This window comes from Manis javanica, chromosome 3 (assembly GCF_040802235.1).
Source record: "Manis javanica isolate MJ-LG chromosome 3, MJ_LKY, whole genome shotgun sequence".
Lineage (NCBI taxonomy): Eukaryota > Metazoa > Chordata > Mammalia > Pholidota > Manidae > Manis > Manis javanica.
In genome coordinates, this window is record NC_133158.1 from 142773778 (window position 1) to 142795001 (window position 21224).

The window sequence follows — 21224 nt, forward strand, 5'->3', positions numbered from 1 at the left end:
ACACAGAACTGTGGAAATATGTGAGAAAAAAATTGTTTAATCTTAATTTTTTAATTATTAGCAGTATGTGACCATGGTCTTACCAGGTATACTACCTCTGGTGTAATACATATTGGTTATGCTTTAAATTTGTCATTGTCTTGACTGATTAATTTTTACAGCTTAAAATAAACATTGCCCCACAGTTTTATGGCTCAGGAATCTGGGCACCTGTGCCTCTGGCTCAGGGTCTCTCACAAGACTACAATCAAGGTGTCCACTGGGGTTGCTCAGGCAAGAAATTTAATTTTAGAAGAGAAAGCAGTGGCCAGGCAATTAATTAGTCTATTTTTCAAAGCATAAAGTGTGTAGAGATAAAGTTGATATTTTTAAATGAGTAATTTATCTAATTTATAAAAGTGAAAAGACTATTAAGAATATTTTAAGCAGACGTTCAGTATACAGTTGATTCTGAATGAGTAATGCCAGGGAAAGCAGAGGCATAGATTTTATGAAATGATTGGGATTCAAAATCTTTTCAACTTGGCCTTAGAATGCAGGGAAGGCAAAATATCTGTGTGAGCTTAAAGCCTCATCCTCTCAAATCCACCACAGCATTCCCTTATAAAAAACCTCTGGAGCCACCTTTACTCATAGGATAGCAGCCTACGCAGCTAGTCCCAACTAGGTGTTTGGTCTTACTCTGCCATCCCCTCCTCTTCCGTTTTCTCATACTCCCAGTCTCCCTTCCCAGACCTCTGTGCTCCATTCCCTGCCCACATTGACCACCTACCAAGCTCCTTCCCATCTTTACACTTTGTACAAACACAAGCTGACCCCTCTGTCTTAGCCATTCTCCCCACCTGACCACCCATTTTATCTGACTTAAATTATCCTTTGGATCTTGTCTCAAATGTATCTTCCCAGAAACTTGCTCAGACTGGATCAAGTCTCCCACAGACTCTTATGAACTGCTCTTTTCCTTAGGACATAATGTAGTTTGACAATTATATATTTGTATATATTATTTGATTGCTACCTGTCTCCCCAACTGGACTAAGCTTCCAGAAGAAAAGGGTCCGTGCCTGTCTCAGCCATCATTCTCTCACTGAGCACAGCCTAGAACTTGATACCTGATGAATGGACTATCATTCTCCTGGCCAGGCATGGCCCCAAACTCTGTCTAGGTAATGAAGAAGCAAGTGTGGGTAACCATGAATGGGATTTTTTTTAAGATTAGTTTGAAATATACAGTTGCCTAGTGGGACATTCTAAAAGCGCAAATAGTGATAACTTCTCCAATTTTCTCCATTTTGGCCTATCAGTGAACAATCTTAGTTGCTTGCATAATGTCACTTAGTGAAATTATCACTCCTTCTGTCACTCATTCTTCCAAGACCCAACTCTATTGGCCTTTGCTCTTTCTCTGTAATCTGAGCTAAGAATGAAAAAGAACATTGGAGGCAACTTTTCACCAATGTCAACCTACCAGGGCAAGGCATTTAAATCCAATTACTTAGTTCTCACTCTGGCTTCTAGGAAAGATGGGAGGTTGGCATTTCTTTTCATAGGAAAGTAAAATTACTTGTTTGTTTTGTCTGCTACTTATTTGGATTATCCTGGCCATTATTACAGATAATCGCAACCTGGTAACACAAAAACTTTCCATTTTAAGTTTTAAGGAATGGAGAGACCATTCCAAAAGCCAAGTTCCCAGATGCCAGCCAAGAGCCAGACTTGCAAGCAGTCCCTTCTAAAGATAGCAGCCTTAGGCTTGCCATATTAATTCTTTTCTGCACACCATTCTTTAAATCTTCTTCTAGACTATATGCTGTAGGAAAAAGAAAACTCACATTTATCTCTCTGTGTATACATGGTTCAAGAAAATGTGGCTAGCCTCAATCTTTACATATTATCACTAGAATTATTATTAGCAATTATCATTTTTGGATAAATTTTACTATTAAAACATCATCCTCTCAAACCTACCACAGCATTCCCTTGTTAAAAACCTCAGAGCCCCACTCATTCACAGGATAAAGACAAAATACTTAGCTTACCTAACTAGGCCCTACAGTGTTTGGTGTCACTGTGTCCTTCCCATAATATTGTCATTAATAATATTGTTGCAATTAACTATAATAGTAATCATTATTGTTTATGGCAATATAATTCCTGTGATTAATATATTGTGTATTATGTCTATGTAATATTCTCACTAATAATTCATTCCTTGATAGTTAACATTCTTTGAAAGGTTTTAACAGAATGAGATCATAAAATCCTAATGAGATTCTTTGTTAGGTTCCTTGCTTTATTTTTTCTTCTAATCTGTTACCTTCTTCTACAGGACAGACTTTCTGCAGCTTAACAGAGCCAACCATGGATTTCAGGCGTGTGAAGGACTATTTGTCCTGGCTCTACTATCAATACCAAATCATTAGCTGCTGTGCAGTCTTGGAACCCTGGGAGCAATCCATGTTCAATACCATCTTACTAACGATTTTTGCTATGGTGGTGTACACCGCCTATGTTTTTATCCCAATCCACATTCGTCTGGCTTGGGAATTTTTCTCTAAAATATGTGGTTATCACAGTACAATTTCTAATTGAGCTTGTTTGCATTCTGTGAATTGGCATTACCTATGTATATGTTCCTTACAACTTATTTAGGTGAATGCTGTGTCTTCTTTGACTACCTGAACTGAAAAGCTCTCTCTTCTATGCATTCTTATATCCTGCCTGAAATTTGAGATAAATGTCTCTTTAGGTTCTTTTGTACATGTTACATAGCAGACCATACATAGGTAATACAGTGACCTTACCTCATATATCATATTCTCTCAACTTCAATCTGTAACTTTAGATATTTTTTCTTAATCAGGGAATTTCATATAAAACTTTTCTGGGAAGTAGACTCATAAGAGACCTACCAGAACCATATTTAAAATGCTCCCTTGATGCCTATTCTATATTAAAGGATATATTTTTTAAAATTTGTTTATAGGCTACTGTCACAAGTATCCTATCCTTATTTACAATATATAAAAAGGTGTGCATAAATTATATGAGCCCCCCAAAGTCTTATTTTCTAGTAAACTGCTGATACCTAAAATCCTTTTACTTCAAGTGCAAAAGAATAATTCGGAGGCAATTATTTCCTTTCAGACATGGTTCATGAATTGCTTCAAATGCCTCTGAAAGTCTGGCTTTACAGCAGTTTAAAATCAACAATGTTGATTTTAGATAACCAAGTAAGTATTAAAATACAAAACAATTTTAAGTGTAAGAAATAAACTATAATCAAAGTAAATTCAGATATTGTGACTTGTAATGCTGCCTTGCCTTGCATGCTGCAGAGAGAGGGAAAGAGAAAAGGAATTACTGTCTTTCTGTGCTTTCACTCAGTGGAAGGCAGAAGGGGGGCATGGGAGAGAGAGCATATATTGGGCCACAGGAAGTAAACCTAATAAATAGGCTGGAAGTAATATTCTACCAGCAGCAACTCGACAGCTCCAGTTAAATGCTTTGATATAGCGGCTTCTTTGCAGAGCAAAACCAAGATTTATTAAATTTCCTTCAAAGTATTTATCTTAAAAACAAATACAAGTTTTTAATTATACTGTTGAATCAAATGTGAATGCCAAAGACCAAACCTTGCAACTTTTCTTTCCTCTCAATAAATATTAATGTTATTAATTCAGGAGGGTAAATGTAAATAATTTTTTGACAATATTTGCACCCATGTTTGTATTATGGAAAAAACAATTTCCAAGATGGGCTAGAGAAAAAGAGGGTTGGCATGCCAAATGAACTTGCATGTTTTTAAAAAAAACAAAAACTGTTTTGAAGATGAATCATATCTGAACATGTACTTGGTGATTTTTGCAAAATTAAAGTATGTATAATTTTATAAATAAAATATCCACCTCCTGATTTGCTTTTTCCTCATATTACACTAAATATCTAGATTTATATCCATATTCTTCTCAAACTTATCATTTCTTACTAACCCAATGTGGCAACTGATTTTAAACAGTAGGGTAAAGCTAATACTTATCAAGGGTCTTAGCCACGATGGGCATATTGTACATGTTGGAGTAGTTATTTGGGTCTCAGAGTAAGGTAAAAGAACATGGAACTTAGAATAAGGTACATTTCTTGTTTAGCTACTAGTGGCAAAGCAAGGAATTGTCAGGACTATGATGGATCATAAGTATTTGCTACACGGAAGCCCATGGGATGACACTGAGACCAAATGAAAGTTGATGGGATGGGGGTCACCAACATGTTAAAAAGCAGAACCCTGTCAAATAAAAGGAGTAAGAGTATGAAGAAACAGCCAAGATCAGAAGAATAATAAGCCCAGGTGTCAGCTTCCACCTTTGCTCTTATCTAGGTGCTATGCTCACCAATTTCTATGCTGTCCAGGCCCTTATGCCTATTTTGAAAGATCGCTTTCACTTCTAAATATTTAACAGAGGCTTCTCAGTTAAGCATGAACTTGGATGCATTCCCAGTTCACAATGATTCAACACCCTTATATGGACCCCTGCTATGTACTATTGGAATTCAATCACAAAGATACTGCTTTGAACTTCTTAAAATCCTCCTAAAATTAAGAATTAAAATACATGTGAACAGACACAGTAAAGCTTAATAAAGGATATTGCAAAGCACTGCCCCAGGCTATCACTTTGAAGGTGTGCATATCCTCTAAGCAATCAAAATAATAAACACAGGGTCCAAAAAATATAACCACAGTTTAGAAAAAAAAAACCTGACTGTATACAGAAGGGAAGAAAGCTCTACCTGTCCTGCTTGATCTATCAATTTTCTAGACAAGACAGAGATGCTCTTTACCTTGATGATAGTTAGCCTAGATTAGAAGCACTTTTTATATGCTTTTCCTTTGCTTCTATTATTTGTTATTTCAATGGTGTGTAGAGAACTTTTAAAAAATGAAGAGCCAAAAATTTCATGGTTCAAATGGGCATCCATTTGTCACTCACTAAACTAGTTAACATAAAATATTCCTTCATAGGTATTGGCTGAGTCAACAATTGCTTTTATCTATTATGTAACAAAAAATACAAAATACCCAGAAAACAGGCAATTTTAACATCAGAATAACATTGGTCAGTCTTTATTAGTAAGTAGTGTACACACACACAAAAAAATCTTTAATCCACATTTTCTACTTCTTTCTTCTTCCACACTAACATATTTAGGTCCTATCAAGAGTAGAGCATGTACCCCTGGAAGGCAGGAAATGTGTTCTTATTTCTGAATCCCCAGTAACTAGCCCATGCCTGGTACAGAACTTAGCAGATACACATCCTAGGGAACATTACATAGTTCCTTATACACTATGTCCACAGAGAAACAAGGAAGTCCAGTATTTATATTAGGCAAATCTTAGAATGGACACTTCCAGCCTTCAACCAAAGGAATAATATTCACTCACTTATTCACTCATTCAACAAGTATACTAAAATATTAAAATATCCATATATTGATGGGTAGATAGGTAAATGGAGAGATGGATAGATATGTGATAAAGAAAGCACAGTAGAAACTACATGGGAGGTACATGAACCCCACATCAGTTGGCTTGGATTCCCACTCAGTGATGAGACTAGAGAAAGGGACAGGGAGGAAGGGGAGAGAAAAAGATCGGGGGAGGGTAAGGAAGAGAGGAAAAGAGGGAAAGAAGAAGCACTACCTTTTGTTTTCTAAGTTTGTACTGAGAAGGTAAATTGCAATGCTTCTCCTCTGTCCTTATCCCCCAAAGAACTTCCCTGATCTCATATATTTTTCCCTAATGTAAGCCATATCTAAATGTTTTTACATTTTGTTCATATTAATATTTGTTTCTGTTTTGCTAAAATAATTAATCTTTGCCCAAGGTTAAAATAAATCTTCTGAATAGCCAAGCAACTCATCTTTTTTCCATCCTGCAATGGGTCTCATGTCCCCCCTCTGCATGGCCTGGTTTCTGAGTTTCCCTCTGCCTCACCTCATCCCACACATCACTACTTCTCAAGGCTCAATAATTTCATTAGAAAATTAGGGAGTGAAGTCTCTCTAGAGATTCTTCCAATTTAAAAACTTTACAGTCTATGAAATTCTAATGACTGTCAGCATTTCAGCTTCCTAAAGCTTTCTCTGGTTATTGATAGGAACCTGACCTTTGAAATTCCATGGCTTTTGTAACCTTAGAACTAACAAGTTACTGTGGGAGAAAGGTAATATGGTCCATAAATAAAAACAAACATGCAAACAAATACACAAAAATCCCAAAGAACAATCAATCAGAATTTTACCTAGGGTTAGGTGAGAAAATCTAGTGCATTCACGGGTGGGTTTATAGGAGGAGGACCCCTGGGGAGTTAAGCTTGCATTTCAGTAGCCACCTTACTCCTGCACCCCTCCCCAGCTCCCGCACAGACCCTCAGGCCTTTTAACCTCTTCATGGCCCTCACCCTGCCTACTCTTACAAGCAGTTCCAGGAAGGGTTTACTGTCATTCTCTGCAACCTCAATTTTCCCCACATGAGGGACTGAGGAACATGAGGGATTCAAGAGTGAGGAGGGATGGTTCCGAGTAGAACCAAAAAAAGGGAAGGGGTCATATTCTGACCTGGCCAACAGGCAAAGTATCCAAAAAATCAGCTGTCCCTGGTAGCTTATCTTTTGCGCCCAATTATGCAAAGGCAATACCATCCTCCCAGCCCAAAGTTACATGTCCCTGAACCAGAGAAAGTACCTGGCTCCAAAGGAGGAGGAAAAAGAAAGTCCACTGCCCTCACAGGCATATTTGGTGCCTCTCCTTTGTCGGTTCCCACAGAGTTATGTGGGTGTTGCTTCTGGAGAGCAGAGACCATGTTTTTCTGCCCCATGTATTTTGTAGAAGCTCATTGAATTAATGGATTGATAAATAAATTAGGTCCTTTTTACAATTCCACATTAGGAGACATAGAGTCATATTCCAGATTTGTCATAAGAGTTTGTATTAGGTGATGCACCTATGAGGAGAATTTTTAAACTCTGAATGAGTAGGTGAAGGTTTTGAGAAATTACTGACCGTCCTGGTGTTCTCCTACCTGTGCTCCTTCTCTTCTGTTCCTACAAGTACCTAACCTTGCTTCTCATCTGTGCGTACACATTAGAATCACCTGGAAGCTGCAGACACCACCAATACCTGGCCCCACCCAGAAATATTAAATCAAAATCTCTTGGGGTTAGGGAGGTGGGGGGTAGTGCTCCAGTGGGATAGTTTTAAAAACTCCACCCTGATTCTAATATTCAGCAAGACTGAGAACCACTTCACCAAGGTTTCAGTGAATGCTAATTAAGTCACTGAAAGCAAGCTTAGAGCCTGGACACTCCACTTACTCTCTCCCACTTGCCAAGCTCCCTTGAACATGTCTATTTTCACTTGAACATGTCTTATGGTGTGGTCAGGACTCCACTGTTTCTCTAGACACAAACATACAATCACCACTTTCCTACAGTTCTTCAGTAAATGTACTTAACACTCCCGTAACAGCTTAAAGTGCTAAATAGTCAACATCACACTCCCCCCTGGATTTTGTTCCATGTAATAATGTCTTCAATCATTTCATCATTTATCATTTAAAAGCCAGCAAAAAATGTATGCTTACAGGCATAAAGCTCTAAGTATAATACTCAGTCTGCAGCTGATGAGCTTGGTGGAGCTTTTTCATTTGCAACCTGAGTACCAGATTATGTCACAATTACTTGGTTAAGCCAGATAGATGGTGCCATCAGTACTGCTACAGAGCATGCAAGGCTTATGTATTTCACTATCATGTTGTAGGGCACCTCGTGGATGAAGGATTGTATCTTGCTTCCTTTTGTTTTTAATTACTTGCAGCTATAAGTCTTGTATATGTAATATATATTGTAATATGTAATGTAATACATATACACAATACTGTTAAAAAAAAAATGGAGACCACCAGCCTTGAAAATTCCCTGAGCAGACAAACCACTTCAGTCATACAAGCAAAGTTTGATTTAGTTTACTATGCAAGACTGACTTGACCTGGCTCATTTCTTGCTTATGCCTCTGCAAATCATAAGCAAAACAATTTCCCAAAATTGATATGAAGTAACCACTAACCAATTCCCTATCATTTAAGAAAATTCTGGTATTACGACCAGTCACTGTAAAGAATGAACAGTCACTGCCTTTCTGCTATATAAATTGTTGTAAACAATATACCCTTGAACTTCATTCTGTGGTTTGGTTTGAGTGCTCCCAGGTCTTGAACTGTCTTTTGGTGTGTGCACAATAAATTTTACTAATTACTGCTTCAGTGACTCACCTGTTTTATCTTTGTTATTTATGAACTTTTGGCAATATATATACATACATACCCATAAATAAATACTATTTTAAGTGATCTAAAGTTTCATCAATGTAATTTATGGCAGAAGCCATTCTAATTAGAAACTAAGCTAACCAAGTGATATGTGTGATAGAAAAATAAATACCAGTTAAGCATGAAGGAAAGATAAATACCAACCAAAGAGTAGAAAAACCCAAGTTCTGGTTCTTGCCCCTGCAGACTGTGCTTCACCTTGGACAAGTCATTATGCTTCTCCAGGCTTCAGGTTTCTCTGCTGTGAAATGAGGGACTTGCTTGGGAATGGCACATGTGCATTTATCTTTTTGGTCCCTCCAATTGCTGGCAGGACCTTCCTAGAAGGCCACGTTGAGAAATGTTCTGAGACTGCATCTGATCATTGGAAAGAAATCCATTATCAACCAACCTATCAGTATCTGACATGAAGTCAGAAGAGGTTCCACTAGGCCAAATACCCAACCCAATGCAATGGATGAAGACCAATAGAAATAAAATGAAAACAACTACTTAAACCACCTTAATTGCTAATTTTGACAGCCATATGAAAATGTGTCCACACATACTGGTATAAATCTGTCTTTACTTATCCTTCAGCTCCAGTTCAGATTCCACCTCTTCTACCAACCACATGAGATGATAATAAATGTTAATGTTTAGGTAGCATGTACTAAGTATTAGGCACTGTTGTAAGTATTTTGCATATATAATTCATTTAATCCTCTCCACAATCCTGTTAGAAAGAGACCATTATTATCCCCATTCTGCACGAGAGGAAAGCCAGAGTACGGATTAAGTGACTTGCTCAGTTACACAGTGAGTAGGCTAGAATTTGAACAGAGACAATTTGCTCCAGAGGAAATGTTTTTAAACATTGGATAAAATGGTACTGTCTTCTGAACATCCACATTAACCATCCCTACACCATACCTTTTTTTTTGTATTCTATATTTACTGATTCTTTATGATTATCAGAGATTAATCAATGTGATAAGCATTTTGAGATTTGGACAGAACTTCTCAGATGGTGATCATACATTCTGGTTTGCCCACCCTTTGGGTAAGGATGGGGAAATTCAGAGAAAGCTTCCTGCATGAAATGATGCCTGAGCTACATATTAAAGGATAAATAGCAATTAGCCATGTTAAAATCAGTTTGTTCTCTAATATAACCATTCTCTCTTGCCAGCTGGTTATATCATCAACGTATGCAAAACACACCCTTTTGTAAATGGAGTTGACCACCCCCCTCCAAAACTCAAAGAAAACATTGAATTACATGCAAGAATAAAGTTCAGTCCTGTCATAATTGTGGTAACTTAGTTTACATATGGAAAAGCTTAAAATGTCACTTCCAGGTCATGTTCTTGGGTTGTCAGAAAGGAAGGGAAAATTTTAATAAACTTTTGATTAAGAAAGGAAAAAACATTTCAGGGTACCACAGAGTGAGGAAAATGGTTCTCTCTTACAGACAAGAGCTTCAGACTCTCCAACGAATCAAAGGTAATGAGCCAGTAAATCCATGAGGATGTGAGGGAAAAGATGTTACATTTTGGTGAGTTTCAGATAAATACAGATTGTTTCCACTTGTACACTCTGAGACCTGGTTTAAGGATGGCTGGGCCAACAGGAAATTATACTGATCAGAGAGAGAATAAAAGGGACCACACTAGAATTTTATTTTTATTTCTTTCTGGTTTGGTGTTCATGCTTTTCACTCAACAGTCATATTTTTCAAATTTATTATAATAATTAATCATTTTCAGCCTGACCATTATGGTGACTTTATTCCACAGACATGCAAACATAGAAGCCTTGTAAGACTAATTTAACTTTAAGACCTGAAAACACTGAGAAGCTCAGAGAAGAAAGGTCAGGGACGACATGGTTTCTTCTCACTTCTTCAAAGGAACCCTAGATGAGTCTAAGTTAATTACCATAATAGGACACTCAAATCAAGCTCAAAAGTGGATTGCTTTAAAGATATTTCCATAGATCCTGGAAACTTGAAGTTACTTGCCTCCTAGATGAGGGGCAGGGGAAAAATGGTGAAACCTATCAGGATGTTGGGAGCCTGCCTCTTCCAGAGACAAAAACCAATTTAGAAACAACAAAACCAGTCATAGGTAATTTCAGTTCATCAGGAGGGGTTTAAAAACTGAGATCAGAATCTGAGAAAAAAAGGAAAATAATCAGGAGCTAGGAGAACACAAATAGAGTATCAAGACCAAGTGAGAGCCTCCAGGCTGGAGTGGGAATGCTGCCTCGAAACTCCGTGGTTCCCCAGCCCTGGTAAGGATTGTCTGGGGGTTCTAAATTCCTGGCTGCCCTGGGAGGTTGGGAAGGAGGAGACTTTTGGTCAGCCTGCATCAACGTCCCAGGTTCCATGCTAAACATCAGCTCCACCACTTGCACAGCATACTCTTGGCACCATTCTTGACCTTGAAAAGGTACCTTTGATGAGATTCAGGAGGGCAGCAGAGCAAGTTTCCACTTAAAGTCATCTAATATCACTGCCAGCAGAGTAACCTTAAAAGTTACAGCAAATCCAGTGTGCCATCGTACACATCTCTGAAATTGGAACATTTTTCATAAAGATGTCCTGGTCTTTCATCTATTTATTTAGCAAAACATTTTTGTTCACAGGACAAAGGTGAATTGGAGCACAGCCCTATTTGAATGGTCACAAGCCCCATAATATTACACTTTCTTCCTTTTGTAATTTTTCATAATGTGTCACATCATTTATTTAATGTCAATTTCTCCCTTTAGACAATAAGTACCCAGAAGGGAGGAACTGTGTCTATTTTTGTCCACTATTGTATCCTCCTGAAATAGCACCAAGTAGCCCTCAATAAATGTTAAAGAGCTAATAACCATTTTAGTCCTTAATATGAGGAACTAAAAGAGAAAATATACATTAAGTACACATCACAGTGCCTGGCAATAAACCACACTTTTTGAATGGAGTGAATGAGTGGAGGAGATTTATTGCACTTGCTCTTGGTGTCCTCTCTGCTTACCTTCCTATTTTCTAGCTTTCTTTTATTACCGTACTTTTCACATGAGAGCTCAATGCTTTCATTTCCTCCCTCGTTACACTCCAGCTTCTGCCCTTTCCACCCCACTGAAATGATATACCCTTGAAGTTGTTTCAAAATCAAACAATTGGCAAACTCTCCCCTCCTTGAAACTCCCTCTTCAGTGTCTGTGAAAGCCCTACAGATTCTCCTGAATTTGTCTAGGGCTTTTCTTCTCTCTCATGGACTCTTGACTTTCTCCTATTCACTCAGTGTGAGTTTCAATAGGACTCACACCTTGACCTTCTGTCTTTTTTTCTTTCATTAAAATTGAACTTAGCTAATGTAGGCCTCCACTTATCACTTCTTGCTGATGACTCTAAAATTTTCAGATCTTCCATACTTTACCTGACCTATATAGTCCATATTCCTAACACCTTAGGAAAACTGTCCCTAAAGCATTTTCATGCTCCCTGCAATCATAGCTTATATATCTGTTTCTACTATACTCCCTCAGGATAAGATCTGTATCATAGGTTCTTGTATCTCCAGCACCTAGCATTAAGTCTTGGCACAAAGCAGGTGAGAATCTGTTGAATGAATAAATGAGTTCATAAAACAATTACTGAAACATTTTCATTTTAATCTCTTGCAATATCTCAAACATTACATCAAAATGATGTCATTTTCCCTAAATTCCTTTGCCCTCTGAATTTCTTGCTGTCAGTGGTACGATAGTATCCACTTACCTGAGCCTAAAGTCTTGAAACACTGTGACTCCTCCCCATTTCCCTCATATTCATCAAATATTGAATGTTGCCTATGATATTCTATATCATATCCATTCTCCAGCCACACTATCAATATGAAAACCTAGCAAGGCCTCAGATCCCATATGGCTCATTACAACAGCCTCCCTTCCTCCAAACATGCAAAGACTCTGTTATCTGCTGCAGGTTTGTAATCTAATATCCTTGACTTGGTTTTCAGGAATCTCCATAATGCAGTCTCCCCTCTACCCCTACTACAGCTTCAACCTTGGGTCAACATCCACTGCCTACTCCAGGCAGGATGTTCCTGTAATGGACCATTTGAGGGTGGCTTGTTCTCTCCCTACCTAGAATCCTTACTTTCTCCACTACCCATGGAATTCTGTCCACAATTCAACAAATTCAAATAATCTTTAGACACTTTGAGATAACTTTAACATATAAAAACTGTATATATTCAAGGGGTACAACTTGATGTTTTGATATTCAAATAATTTCTTATGCAGGAAACTTAGCTGTGACCATTCCAACTCCCTAACTCCCTCTCCTTCCATAGCACTGAAATTCTGCACCATGAACTCATTCAGGGCTTCATTTAGGGTTTTGCCCTGGTTTCTCTATGTTCACCTTTCTCAAAAGAAATTGTGAGCTTATTGAGGACTGCAGCTATGTTTTGAGTTCTCAGTACGTGATAAGTAGACACTTGCCGAGTGATTAAATTTTACCAGAATTAGACAGAATTTAAAAGATGAGATACAATCCCTAAAAGCAGACTACCACAGATAACTGGGGGAAACAGAAGTTATCTTCCTGTAAAGTTGGAAATGAGCTCCCAAGAGGAAAAGTTGTGTACTCATAATTTTATAATGATAACTTTTAAAATATAACACAATTTTCAAATTGCACTTGTCAAAGAAAAGCAAGAAATTTTGGTGGAAAATGGGAAAGGCAGCACAAAATAAAATCAATAAAATTCCTCATACACACTACAATATACAGATGTTTCCAAAGATCTTTACCCTGTCAACTTGCCTGACCCTGATGGTCCTAAAGATTTCAAACTTCTCATCCCTTCTCAAGAGGAAAGAATCTCTATCCTGATTTTTGTCTTGTTTTTACTTTCTTAACTTTTTACTATGAAATAATTTTAGACCAGCCAAAAAGATGCAAAAATAATACAGAGAATTTCCACAAATCCCTTCACCCAGTTTCTCCTAGTTTTACCATGTCATATACCATAACACACTTACCAAAACCAGGAAACTAATATTGATACAATATTATTGACTGAACCACAGATCTTATTTGAATTTCTATAATTTTTCTCTTACTGTCCTTTTGCTGTTTGGTTCTCTCCTTAGTATCCTCCAACCTGTGGCAGTTCCTCAGTCTTACCTTATCTTTTATGACCTTGACTCTTAATGAGTATTGGACAAGTATTTTGTAGAATGTCCCTCAATTTGGGTTTATCTAATGTTTCCTCATGATTAAACAGAGGTTTTTTGACCTTTAGGCAAGATTACTTATAAAAGTGATGTGTCCTTCTCAGTGCATCAATATTAAGAAATATGTGATACTGGTATGTTTCAGTGCCAGTGACATTAACCTTCACCACTCTATGGTTACTATGGCATCTGCTCAGTTTCTCCATTGCAAGTTACTCTTTTCCCTTTATAATTGATTAACTGATAAATATCTTGATGGAGATACTTTGAGATTTTGCTAACACTCTGCTACCATTCTGACTTTAACCCACTGATTTTATACATCAGTGGATCTTGCCTGCAACAGTTATTACTGTGGTATTTGCCTAATGATGGTATTTCCCTCATTCCTTCTATATTTACTAATTTGGATTCCATAAGGCTGAGTGTTTCTTAATAGACTGTTGATTTATTTTCCTTAGCAGATGTCTACTATGGAGAGCACAGCCTTGAAAGTCTTGGATCTTGTTCCTAACAAGGTTTATCAACTTGGGAATATGTTTATACTTCTGAGTCAAAGGAGGTAGCCTAAAGGTATCTTTCAGAAAAAAAGAAGAAGAATAGAAGTAGAAAATTGGGAGAAAGAAGGAAAGTGAGAGATGGGGAAAAAGAAAAAATTAAACTCCTGTGACTTTTTCTTACTATCAGTTACTTTGAGAACAAGTAGTATTTTAAGGGGACACTTTCTTTCAATAATGAATCCCAAGGAAAGAAACACATTTCTGGCACTCACACCACCTAGATGAGATACACAGCAGGGTAATAAATGAGGCTATTACATACAAGCACCATTATGGCTTTCCCTTTCATCTTTTTTAGTGAGTGAGTATACCCTGGAACAGGAAAAAAGGGCCTCAGGTCATAGCACAAACTAATGTAGTGATAACCTGGGAGGCTCACATCAATCTAGCAGGGCCTAAACACCTACAGAAAAAAATTAATTTAAGCCTGTGTGCAGAAGGGAAAAGTATCTCGTTGGCCAAGGACTGGGAAGATGGCCTATTCTCACTTTGGACTCCTCCCTCCAAAGTATCCTATTCTCAACACCAACTTCCTTGCCAGCAGCAGAGGGAAATTTTGTAAGAGTTTGATGAGTCTGTTTTTCCTCTATTCCATGAGTTCTCTCCTCCCTGCCCACAATCCTGATGCCTTATTACTCCATGTGGGAAAGTGGAGCATAACGCACAGTGATTCTCAAAGCGGCAGTGCTCACTCACACAGAACTGTGGAGGTGGAGGAGTGTATCTACAATTACTTTGAGATTATTTTAATGCTTAATTCTCATATGATTTTGATACTCTTGAAAAAATAACAGGCATATTCTGGGTCAATCTGGATGACCACCTAATACCCACAAATAGCCACTAATTCCAGTGCCTGCATATTTGCACTGCTGTTTGTAATCAGGTTACTATCAACTGATCATTTGAAGGGATAACATTTAACCTTACGTGTTAATCAGTATAACTAAACATGTCCTGATATCCAAATGACACATACCTGCTTTTGTACTTACATGATTTGTTTTAGCTGATTATAAAGAAAAATTTTGAAATTTGCAATGGTACTCAAAATTGAAAGACATTATCATGGACTAAAATTTTACTTTCTCAGTAAACTGGGATTTTGAGATGACATCATGAAAATGACAGTGTGCAGTAATATACTCTAATGGAACAAGCTAATGAGGAAAGAATTGAGGCAGACCTAGAATGGAAACAGGCACCAAGGTCAACTGGAGGCCAAATTACCTCATCTTATGCTGTACAAAAGCTAAACAATAGTTTAAGGAGAGAACAATTTGCTGGAGAATTGAGTCATACTATACACAGTAATTTAGATGTAGTGGTATAATCATCAGTGCCATTCAGGAAGTAAGAGGATTCTTTGTATATATCTCCCTCTGTACTAATCAGCTTGCAAAAGTTCATTACAAGTCTGTATAGTTGCAGAGACACATGGAAAATATTTTTGTTAAGTGATTCTTTTTAAAATTTTTAGTATGTTTGGGCATGAACTATCATATTGATTGGTCACAAGATCAAAAGAGAGTGTATTATTTATTATTTAAAAGGAAAAATAATGATAATCATGGTCCATCATGCTAAAAATCAAAAGTACCAAGTCAACAAATAAAAAATAAAACATCCTATTATTAAAGCTAACCATTCACAATTTTATTTCAGTTACATTAAATTGTATTACATTAACAATAATAACTCAATTTTGTATTTTGAAATTCTGTTGTTCCTTAATTTACTTGAGCTTTATAGTTGTGTACCACCTCAAAGCACAAGGAAGTTTTATTCCTATTTACGTATCTGTATGTATTTAAGACACAGGATAATAAAATAATTCAAGTCACTATGGGAGGGAGGAGTCCAAAGTGTGTGTGGAGGGAGGAAAGCCAGAGTAAAAAGAAATTGAAGAAAATAATAAACAATATTATCCTATTTATGTAAAACAGAATAGCTATGTATGCTTACATACATGTAAATCTGTAAGTGCATGGAAAAAAAGGGTCTGGAAGGAGATACACCCCACCATTCACAGTGATACCTTCTGAGAGGATGTGTTTTAAGAAACAGAGATGGGAAGGACTAAACTGAACTTCTGACTCTACTGTTCCCATTTTTATGCAAATGTTTTCATCTAACTGAATAGAAAATACTTCAAGTGAATGAATAAATAAAAGGGATCAGTAGATGATTCAAGTGGTAAACAGGGCATAGACTTTGGCTTCAGAGAACATGGGACTGAACTTTGATTCACAGGCTTCTATGAGCTTTGGAACTTTGGGCAAGTTACTTAACCTCTCTAAACCTCAATTTTCCGAATCTGCAAGACAGCAGTGGTATTAGCTTTGGCAGTATTGTGAAGATTAAATTAAATAAAGTATGCACCATGCTGCGCACAATGCCCGGTCCACAGGGGATACGCAATGGATCAAAGTCATATTTTTACTATACTAACTATTACTATTAATTACAACTGCCCCTGAGATTAGGTTGACTCTGAAAGTATCCAAACAGGCTTCCTGATTCATGCCATGGTTCTGTTTCTGAGGATCATTGTTATTTGCCCCTACAGGTCCACGCCTCTGCCTTTGCCTCCTGCTCTGTGCCTTAAGAAGGCTGACCTTTGTAAACTGCATTATGGACTCTCATACCTTGCTGCTTCAAGACAGTTTAAGCCAATGGGTGCTCTTGCAAGATATTGGAGGGTGGGGCAAGTTCAGTATTCATTCTCATAGTTCCATCCTTACCAGGGAACCATTGGTAAAAAAAAAAAAAAAAAAGACCTCAAACACAAAGGGGTACATACCTTATGATTTCATTTATATAGAGATCAAAAAAAGAGGCAAAACCATTCAATGCTGTTAGAGATCAAAATAATAATTACCCTTTGGGCTGATAAGTGGCTAGAAGGAAGCATAATGGGGCTTTAAGAGTCCTAGTCATATTGCTTCTTGATCTGGGACAGTTAACTGTGTAACCAGTGTCATTTATAAAAGTTCCAAGCTATATACTTTTGAATTGTGCTCCTTCCTTTAAGTATTTCAATTAGAATTTTACTTAGAAACACTCTCAAATTTCTAATGACTAATTTTAAAGCTATGTGCCAGTCCCTCTATTTAGCTCTTTATGTATATTATCTTTATTGTCATCACAAAATCCTCTGAAATAGGAACTATTATTAACAGAGTTTATCTCTGCCAATCCCCAGGCAGGGATAAATTACAATCAGATTACCCTCATTTCCTTCTTAACATTTTACACAATAGTTAACAATTTTATGTTTCTTGTCTGTCCCCTTATCTGAAGGTACAGTCATGGGGCTTGACTTTTTTATTCACTAATATAGGTACTAGGAGACTCCAGTCCCTGGAACACAACAGGTCTTCAATAAATATTAACAATTATTAAACAAACAAACATCTAAATTTTGTAAAGGCAAAAAATATGTTACAAGAGAGAGAATACCAAGTGGGACCTACTTGAGTTTAGCTACTCACAGATGTCCTCTTTAAGGAAACAGTATTCCCAGGATGGCCAGCAACCAGCAGAAGAGAGGAAGAGAGGAGACCCATGAGCAGGTGAAGGAGCACTTGTACGGGTGCAAAGCTAGGATGGGCTTGCCCCCTGGAAGAGTGAGAGAGGCCAATGGGCCTGGAGCATGGGAGCAGGGAGCTGTAGAACCCCTATTCTCCCCAAGATTTTCTACATGTTTCTGCCTCCATGCCTTTCCTCCTGGAAATCCCTCTTCCTAGAAGGCAACCCTCTAACATTTTATCCAACATTCAAGGCTCATCTCAAATTCCCACTTTATGAAAACCCTCCCAACAATTCCAGCCAGGAACTAGGAGCAACAAGCACTTTTGTCACCCCTCCTTTGAACATTTCATAGCAACCTACACTTCTGCTATGATATTGTCCTTATTCTATTCTGAGTTGCAGTTTTGTGAACATGTATCTGATTGTCCCTTCTAGATAGCAGGCTACTTAGACAAAGAATTTGTCTTAATTATTTTTGTAGGACCCACATTCCAAGGGCTGGCTTTGAAATAGTGGGATGTATTGTCCATATATGAGGACAGGAAGAAGAATGTTATTAATCAGTAATGCCTGTCTGCAAGTAACATTAAATCGGAACAACTATGACTAAAGCAATGAAGGATTTATTTTTCTCATATAACCAAACCTAGGCAGTCTGATAATTGGTTTAGCTATTCAGCTGCACCCAAGGGCTCAGACTCTTAATTTCTTTCTGCTCAATATCCTTCACAAATTGACTTTTGTCCTCATGGCTGTCTCCTTGTGAGTACAAGATGGCTTTTGCATCTCCAAATAACTTGTCCACTTCAAAGCAGGAAGAGAGAATAGTCAAGGACCAAACAGCTGTACCTGTCCCTTTTATAGGGAAGTAGAAAATTCCCCAGGTCATCAGTATGTTCTACCTATATCTCATTTGTCAGAATTGGGTTTTTTGGCTAGTAATAAGAGAAGCTGAGAAATAAGGAATATGATGAAAATTTTTGGCAGAGACCCAGCTGTGGGCACTTTACCACCATAAAAAAAACTCAGCTCCACTATAAAGAAAGAAAGAAAAAAGAGGGACTTAAAGAAATAAAAGGGGACTGTCTCTTGGGATAAAAATCATTATTTCAGCCTCAGGTGATCTGTGCCCATGATGATATCACAGTTACTTAAACCCAAAGGCATCTTATCACAGGCATCTTAAACCCAAAATCTAAAAGGGAGTACATGAATAAACAGGCAGGGGATTTCTGTACAGATCTATTAATTAATCCCTAGGATACTCTTCACTTTCACAAGGAAATATGCTTCCTCCCCTTGTTCTTGAATCATGTGGCATCTCTGTTTCACACTTTTGGTACAAACAAGGTTACAGGACACATCTAATATCCTTTTAATTCTACCATAAGACAAACAACTGTGCACTCACATGGATGGATAGATGGCAATTAACACTCAGCCTCCATTTCTGAAGAAAATAGCGGGGTGGGAAAAGGATGGACAAGGAGGCCAGTCCTGTCTCAAATGAGCAGCCACTGTTTCGTCCTACTCAGTGATAGCTGCTATGATGAAATGCTATCAGATTTTTCAAGAGAAATCAGAAATGTGGATTTTTATGTGAAATCTCATGATTAAATGCTAATAATGAATGTAGGAAGTTTCAGATCAGCTGAATGTCTTGTGCTCTTGAGAGCAGCTGTCAAAGATGAGAGCTCTCTCAAAAGGCCAAGCCCAGCAAATGCTGGGAAGCTTCCTTCCCCACTACAGATCCCAGCGCTCTCCATATGTGTGTTCCTTTCTCACCTCCCAATATCTGGATGTTCCTATCAACTCTAACAAACAAAAACATTACAGATGAAGACACTTATCATTCTAAAACTGAACTTCACTTGTAAGAGTAAACCTCTTCTACTGTTTGGGAGTTTCTTTCCAATTTTTTACTAAAAGCTGAACTACCTTTGTTTAACTGTTAGTACAAATTTATAAAATTTTATATCATCAGAATTCAAAACCAAAACCAGGTATTTCTGGCCTCCAGAAAGAGCAAATACTGACTCAGAGGTGAGATGACTGCTTCTTTGCTGATTCTTTCATTTATTTGTTTTCATTTAGAAAGTGCTGTTTGCTTTATAAGTAAGACAGATGGTTTGTTTTCAGCTCAAGAAAATGCTAAACTTCTTTACTTTCTCAAGTTTTCCAAATAAAACTTTAATAAATGAAGCTCTGCCTTGTCATCAAGCATTTTTACTTTTCTTTTCTCTCCTGTTGTTTCCTGTTTTCCCATTTCACTCTGGCCCCAGGCTGTTTGGTAAGCCTGTAACAAAACTAAGAGTAATTTGACAAAGAATACCCTCCTGAGTTCACAAAATAATACTCTTGTTGACTTAAATCACTGTAACTAGCCATAGCAACCATCCCCAATCTTAAATCTAATACTGCTTTCTCTCATCCGGATTGAGGTGCTCCGTTCAGATCCTGTCTTACCTTGGTATGTGTATCTCACATCTGCCTTTCTCATAATTGGACTTCTGTGCAGCTTTCTCACCAGGTTTATAATATTGCTTTTCCTCTGAGAAATGTTTCAGATTTTCTATGTTCCTTTCTCTTTTCTTCTAGGTATCAAAAAAAAAATTAAGTAACTAAAGGTAAAAAGAATTTTTTCAACATGATTCTTACTAGCTACATAATATCCATCTGGGCCAAGTCAACTTAAGTAAGTCACCCCATATAAGTATACCTGTTTGTAGTTTATAAATAAGCAGTCAATTCTTTAAATGATCCTATTTTATCTTTCCTATTCATAAGCATATTTCCCTAGTAGTTATTGCTCCTTTTCTTAATGTTTACCATCATGGTGATTAGGTTCACTTAGGTGAAAGGCATTTATCTTTCTTAAACATGTATCAGAGATGAACCAAAATTTGCCAAAATTTATGTTCTTTGTAGTTCTAAAAAGCATTTGACATCACTTTAAATAAAAATACATAGTCATGTTAATTTAAAAAGAAATAAAAACAGGAGTCAGAAATCTAGTAAAATGGGGATAAGATAGTTATTTTAACAGATCATTAAATCTGGCTTGAAGTTTCCTGGCATGCAAGGGAAAAAAACACAAGAAAATAATGTAAAGCTCTTATCTTGCAATCAAAAAAAGTACATGAGTTCTTCCATCAATAAACTAAAACTAATCCATTTCACAAATATTTGTGGAAAATTCACAATGCCTGAGACACCATGTGCTCTGTGTGGGTTCAAAGACAAAAGATATAAAAATGACCTAAAGAGCCCAGGATTCACTAGGGTAGAACAGACAGATAATGATGACAATGGAATGAATCAAATTTAAACACTGAAATATGCACAGGATGTTGTAGGATGTTGCTCCCTCTCCTGAAGGAGAAGCAGGTGACTGCCTAGGACTGAATTCACAGACAGGAGTTTTCACGCACTAGTGATCCACTATAGCAACACATGTACTAAGAATATTTGGGGTTTCAGGTAGTTTGCAATTAAGTAAACACAACTAATTTGTGTAAAATCTT

At 37.3% G+C, this 21224-nt stretch overlaps 2 protein-coding genes across 7 annotated transcripts in view; one reads left to right on the plus strand and one right to left on the minus strand.

Moving 5' to 3' along the window:
- The window catches only part of SPTSSB (serine palmitoyltransferase small subunit B), a 68220-nt gene that overhangs the window by 32443 nt on the left and 14553 nt on the right, over positions 1 to 21224 (plus strand). The window contains exon 3 of one of the 3 annotated variants that reach the window (XM_073232142.1): positions 2330 to 3904. The exons of 1 other annotated variant lie outside the window; for it this stretch is intronic. In XM_073232142.1, the coding sequence (XP_073088243.1) occupies positions 2362 to 2592 (231 nt within the window). In that variant the 5' untranslated portion in view covers positions 2330 to 2361 and the 3' untranslated portion in view covers positions 2593 to 3904. Of the gene's footprint in view, positions 1 to 2329; positions 3905 to 21224 lie in introns of those variants that run through there. One more of the 3 variants, XM_017657838.3, reaches the window with a different exon arrangement.
- Positions 1 to 21224, minus strand: part of NMD3 (NMD3 ribosome export adaptor) — a 129326-nt gene that overhangs the window by 22276 nt on the left and 85826 nt on the right. The window contains exon 17 of one of the 4 annotated variants that reach the window (XR_012129390.1): positions 20167 to 20291. The exons of 2 other annotated variants lie outside the window; for them this stretch is intronic. The gene's annotated coding sequence lies outside the window, so the exon portion shown is untranslated. Of the gene's footprint in view, positions 1 to 20166; positions 20295 to 21224 lie in introns of all 4 variants that reach the window. One more of the 4 variants, XR_012129389.1, reaches the window with a different exon arrangement.